The following is a 6,125-nucleotide window of genomic DNA, read 5'->3' on the forward strand; positions in this document are numbered from 1 at the left end:
CGTTAGAAAAAAGAAACGTCCAAGTAAAACTTTGTTTGCGCGTAAGAAGGCCCTGATTTTGGAAAGTATTACACAGACAGAGTTTAACGCAACTACACTATCAGTAGATAACCTACGAAAATAAGTCAATTGTTGGGTACCTGGGCATAATCCCGTGGTGAGTGTCTGCTGGTGTGTAACAGCGGACGGTTGTGATCACTGAAGTGGTCCAGAAACTCGCGAAGTCGCCAGTGAAGTCAAACATTGTGTTTAGAAGTAGTAAAGCTAGATGAGCATGCGTCACGAAGATAAGTATGGAGAAGAACGTTGGTGGAAGTCCTTCTTCGGTCATGGACAAAGGTCAGCATTGGCACAAGAATGTCCGTGCCAGGACCACACGATTCCATAAAGAAACTGCGTGCTCTGTAAAAAAAAATGATACATTATTGAAAATATAACAATGAAAAAAGCATATCAATCTTTACCTTTTCTAAGAAGCACATGTCATGATGAAATGTTATGATGAAAAAACCGTAAAAATGGAATTCACAGCAACCAACAGCATTACTCCAAATGTTGAGATATATCTCCTGAGGCTAAAGAAAGTGTATGAATCATGAAGTATTGCAGTAGTGTGGTAATAGGTGGTATTGATGCTTACCTTTATCATATGGGTGATGAATTTAGTAAGGCATTTGACTTTCATCAAGCAGATCTGGTACATGTGCATACACACGGCAGGTTATTCACTTCACATGCTTCATGTCTAAGTGGGAATGGGACAAAGAAATTCTCATATTATTTTCAAATTTACACAAATTTACTTATCGAGAAATAAAACTGTACCTATCTCTTAGCTGGGTTTGCTTCTAAACAGAATTAAACAAATAAATGACAACAAACATGCTGTTGCAGGGTATGCCATCAAAAATTGCAAGATTCAGAAAAGATCTTATGGTTCACACGGAAGGATACCTATGTTATAAGAAAATCTGAATTGTAATGGTCTGGTAGCAGTAATGGGGAATACCTTATCTCGGCACATTTGTATTCCACTACCTGTGGGCTTCAAACATTAGTTTTCGACTTTTGACAGCATGATGGGTCTATTGGATGGAAAGTGACTGATGAGTGCAAAGCCAACTTGTTGAATGACCGACGCATCTAGAATTTGAAGAAATAAGTTGGTACAGTATAAATAAAAGGAAATTAGGTCCAGATAAACCTACATCAGATACGAAGTTCAATTTGGTAATTGAAATCACAGGAATATAAGTATAAATTAGCTACAATTTGTTTCGGCCATTTTGCCTCGTTTAACGATGTAACAACAACAAGGGCAATACTAGCGACATCTGGTAATGAGTTTTTGAATCCTAAGTTGGCTGCTCAGTCACAGCTCAAATTATTGGAGTTCTATTGTCGCGTAGTATTGTCGGGTATTTTTAATAAAATATTGGGGTTCTATTGACTTTGTTTTCGTTGAAGCTCCAACGAAAATAGAACTCCAATATTTTCTAAAAAATACCCGACAATAGAACGGCAGTTGCCGGTACCCGACAGTAAAAACTGTGCACTCCAGATGTCGCTATTGTCGCCCTTGTTGTTCTTACAGCCTTTGCTCTTAGTCACTAGAGTAGAGCCTAGATGCCAGTTACTACGCGCGCAGTTTACCCCGTCATTCCTGGGGTCTAAGGAAGTCCTCATTGGTTAATAAGCTTAGTCACGTGACTTTCGACAAATGATCGTTAACGCTTTTTAGCCTATTTACTTAACGCACCAGAGTTGCCGATTTTTTTTCGGCTTTTTTTACGGCCAAAGTTGCCGATGTTAACGATTCCAGTTTTCTTCCCATTCTGACAGTCGACGGTTGTCGACCGCTCTGGAAACTGCTCTGGAACTATACGCGTACATGCTCGTACCATAGAACTCCCTATGTCGTTTTGGTACGCCGGTCGAAAAAGTAATGATCATGCCCGAAAGATACACTCGTTCAGTTATTTCCACGAACGACATGAAAGGAGGTTGGATTTTAAGGCTTGGTAGAATTGAATGGGCATGGTGGTTAATCTCTTGAGCATGAACTTCCAGCTGCACATGTTGTTGTTGATTCCCTCAAGGGTTGAGGGCGCAGACAGCTTTCTGAGGTACCTTTCAAGGAAATCTGGGTTTTTACCTCTCTTCTTCTTCAGACTCTTCGGACTCCTTAACAACTTTAGGTGCCTCAGCTTTTCCTTTTGGATGTTTTGGAAGCTTTTTTCCTCCAACTTTCACTGCGAGTCCAAAATCAAACTCAGCTTTTGTTTCCAGTAAAGTGGAAGACTTGGAAGAGAAAACCTTCTTTTCTTTGATTAGTGCTCCAGAAATCACCACATCAGTTTCAAGCCTGAAAAAAATGTAGTCATGTAAAGTTCAAGGAAATTAGGGTTTTTACCTCTCATTATCTTCAGACTCTTCCAACTCTTCAGACATTTCAATAACTTTAGGTGCCTCAGCCTTACAAATCTGCTTGAGTGAGATATGCTGCTGCTTCCTTCGGTTTATCATTTTAATGTGGTTGGCAGATACATCGCCGATGTCAAGGTTAGTTAACGTCAAATACTTCTGAAAATAGCCTGTCTTATTTGGTTATATAAGTTCTTTGAATGGCACTTTGCTGTTAAAGTTCTTGTCATAATAATGACACGATTGCCATGCTAAGAAACCTGCAGCGATCGTTATGATGCGACTCGAAACTTTGCTTGGTCCGCCGCCCGAAGACTGCAACGATGTTATCCGTGATGTTGTAGACCCGTTCAGATATTTCCACGGACGGTAGGAAAGGATCTTGTACTTTGAGTTTAGGTAGAACTGAACAGGCATGATGGAACACTACAGGGATTGAGCTTTAACTTCCAGCTTCAGATGTTCTTGTTGATTCTAACGAGGGTTGAGGCAGTGCGAGAAACTTCCCTTTGAGGTGCGTTTCAACTTTTTTCAGAATTGCACCAAGTTTTTACAGTGTGACTGGAGGGGAAACATTTAGAACAGGCAAGATTTACTTGATGGAGATTGGCTGACACTTCCTTCGGTACACAACCATGAAAATAGAAGCTGCCACTGCAGTAAAGGTTGCAGCGTCTTTTTAAAAGTTTGAAAGACTATGCTAAAAGCCTTAGACTGTGTGTTACCGTCAATAATCAGCCGGCCACAACACACAAGGCCAGGGGAGTAATCTTTTTAACTACCGTTTTCCAGGGGTAGCAAATTGGAGGTTGCCAGTGTTGGGTGGCCGGAGTCGGGGTAGCTATTGTCGGCCTTATGGGTAGCCAGTGTCGGGTAGCCAGTGTTGGGGTAGCCAGTGTCGTCCCCCCAGGTAGCCAGTGTCGCGGGTAGCAGGAGTCCCCATGCCGACGAGGGAGGTAAAAAATACAAAAGAAAAAACAAAGACGAGTCTGATGGAGAAATAACGAGAGAAGCAATATTAAGAAGTAAAACACAAGACAGGACAACATTGGAGTCTTCCTCACAAGCCAAAAGGAAACCAACTTTTACTGGACTTGTAAAAGAAGGAGCCAGACAAAACAAAAAAAGTATTGCAGTATTTAAGGTATAGTAAGTAAAACAGTATTTAATATAAATGACCCTACTAGCAACTTTAAGTTGCCAGGACGGACTGTAGTGTCCTTTCCTAACAAAGGGATATCCCATCGGTCTATCCTGAGTCCCTACGCGGGACATCCAAATGTCGTGTCCAAGGATGTCCCAACGTGGACAGACAATGGACGTCACAAAAGGGTATTGTAGGGATAGAAAATTTGCATGGAGACACCTGCTACCTTCGACACTGGCTACCCCGGGGGTCGACACTGGCTACCCGACAATGGCTTCCCCCGATTTGCTAACCCTGGAAAACGGTACTTAAACAGAATACTCCCTTGGCCTTGTGTGTTGTGGCCGGCTAATTATTGACTGTAACAAACAGTCTAAGGCTTTTAGCATATGTCTGCTTATTGTGATATGCTTCTTTATGGGGTAGCCAGTGTTGGGGTAGCCAGTGAGGGGTAGCCAGTGTTGGGGTAGCCAGTGTCGGCCTTATGGGTAGCCAGTGTCGGGTAGCCAGTGTTGGGGTAGCTAGTGTCGACCCCCCAGGTAGCCAGTGTCGCGGGTAGCAGGTGTCGTTTTCGCCCCTCGTCAGGGTTCTCTCACGTTCTTCAAATTTTCTACTCTACCTCCTCCTTTTTACAGAGATTTGGATTCTTTATAACTGCTCGACTCGTTCTAACAATCACTACTATACACTCTGCCTTTTTTTACACACAAAAAACTAAGTGAAATTTGTTGTTCGTTACCTCAAACGGGGTAATGCAAAAACCAAAAAGGATAGAGAATTAAAGCCGTTTTTAGCAGTGTTCTATCGAATAAAATTTTTGAATAAAAATTTCGAATAGAATAAAGAAAGAAATCGTATTTGTATTCGTTATTCGTCAAATAAAATTTTCTTAATTGGTATTCGGTATTTTTATTCGTTATAGACTTATAGCTCACAATTTCATGACTTCGAATACAATTTCGAATAATTTTTTAAATTTTTTTTGTAGAAAGTTTCCTGTTTAACGCCATCTAGCGGCCGATTTTTGAAACCCTCTGGCCCCAGTTTGTGAATCTAAATAGCCAAAATAGCCGGGAGAAGAAATTTCCCTTGCATATTTTCAAAATCGGCCACTAAATGGCGCGGCAAAATGAAGTGGAATCTTTGATTCTGAAAAATTAGTTGTTTTTTATTCGAAATTTTATTTGTTATTCGTTAATCGAAATTATTCGTTATTCTCACCCCCTTTTTATTCGTTTGTACACCTTATTCGTATTCGATTACAAAACTAATACATTTTTCCTTATTCGACAGTACACTGGTTTTTATTACAAAATGTGTTTTTTTTCTTTTGTTGTCTCCCATCGTCCGCGATACACCGAATCCGTCTCCTTCAGAAATGGTATTTGAAACAGTTGTATTCACACATGATTATACAATGGATTCTTTTCTTTTGCTTATATGCTTTGAATAAAAATTTGTACAGTGAAACAGTTTACAAGTTGCCACGTTTTGTTGCGCATGACAAGCAGATGCTGCATTCATCCCTGGAGTATCTGCAGACAAATGAGCAAAGTATCGGTTTAATGATGCACAGGAATAATTTGATGAAGCAAAACTTACGTCTGAATGGAGCACTTGCTGCAGAATTCCCCACCACAAGACATGCAGAGCTTGAAGCACTTGTCGCAGAACATTCCCTCACAGAATTTGCACCTCTCCAGAGCAATAAAACTCCCAGCAGAAGAGCATGACATGCAACTTTGGGGTAAGGTGGCATTAACGAAGGCACTGGGGGGCTGCCCATCAATTTGTTGGGGTGAGATCCGCCCATCCAAAGTTATAATGGTTTGAGAATACTTGGGCAGATTTGTTGGTGGTTGTGTAGGTATTGGATGTGTAGTTTCCAGTTGATTTGGTTTTGCCTTTGAGCCTTGAAAAAGGAGATTCAATGTCTTTCCTGGAATTTCAAACAAGACACACTTGAATAAACATCTATTGCAGTGGTCAATTAAAACATAGAACATTCTTACTGTAGACAGCTTTCATGTTGGATTCTGAACAAATGCCTTGATTGATTTCTCTGTTGCCTACTTGTATTTTCGACTGTGGGCAGTGAGATAAAGCATCTCCCCAATCGAGTTCAGACACGGGTCGTTTAGTCATCGTGTGACAAAATCAAGGAAAATTAGTGCCAAAAATAAGGATGAAAAAAGACAAAAACAATTAAAGAATGTCTTAAATAATACGGCTACTGTGATGACTGACAGCAAAGTGACAGTTCTCAGGCTCGCGCCATTTATAAGACCAACGGGAAGAGAGAAAGGAAGCCTCTTCTAAAAATGCGAGTTATCATTGCTGCGCCTGCGAGTCACGGAGCCAGCAGCCAGCCATTAACGTTCATATTAATGTTTAGCAGTAGGAAAAAAAAGACACTCTTGTTTTATTTCTTTTTTTAAATTAGTATAATCACACGCTGGCAGTGTGCGTGAACGATAAAAAAAAAACGCGCTAAATGACGTCTTAAATGGGTCATTGTTCGCAAGTCGTTGTAATTTTTTCTAACAGATGGCGT

General features: G+C 40.7%; 1 protein-coding gene and 1 long non-coding RNA gene across 4 annotated transcripts; both read right to left on the minus strand.

Annotated features, from left to right (window-relative positions):
• Positions 1–365: 365 nt before the first annotated feature.
• On the minus strand, positions 366–1,520 carry LOC124311648. Of its 3 annotated transcripts, XR_006910072.1 has the most exons (7): positions 1,508–1,520; positions 1,209–1,334; positions 1,010–1,143; positions 826–954; positions 641–745; positions 465–575; positions 366–402 (listed from the first exon to the last, which is right to left on the minus strand). It is a non-coding gene; the product is annotated as an uncharacterized LOC124311648 (long non-coding RNA). The 3 variants fall into 3 exon arrangements; XR_006910073.1 differs by lacking the exon at positions 1,508–1,520 and having other exon boundaries at positions 1,039–1,143; positions 1,209–1,440; XR_006910071.1 differs by lacking the exon at positions 1,508–1,520 and having other exon boundaries at positions 1,209–1,440.
• A 3,432-nt stretch (positions 1,521–4,952) lies between these two features.
• Positions 4,953–5,865, minus strand: LOC124311455 (apoptosis regulatory protein Siva-like). Its single transcript, XM_046775956.1, has 3 exons — positions 5,584–5,865; positions 5,174–5,510; positions 4,953–5,106 (listed from the first exon to the last, which is right to left on the minus strand). Exons 1-3 carry the CDS (start codon positions 5,714–5,716, stop codon positions 5,046–5,048), a joined length of 531 nt encoding a protein of 176 aa, XP_046631912.1. The 5' UTR covers positions 5,717–5,865; the 3' UTR covers positions 4,953–5,045.
• Positions 5,866–6,125: the final 260 nt, after the last annotated feature.

This window comes from Daphnia pulicaria, chromosome 8 (assembly GCF_021234035.1).
Source record: "Daphnia pulicaria isolate SC F1-1A chromosome 8, SC_F0-13Bv2, whole genome shotgun sequence".
NCBI lineage: Eukaryota > Metazoa > Arthropoda > Branchiopoda > Diplostraca > Daphniidae > Daphnia > Daphnia pulicaria.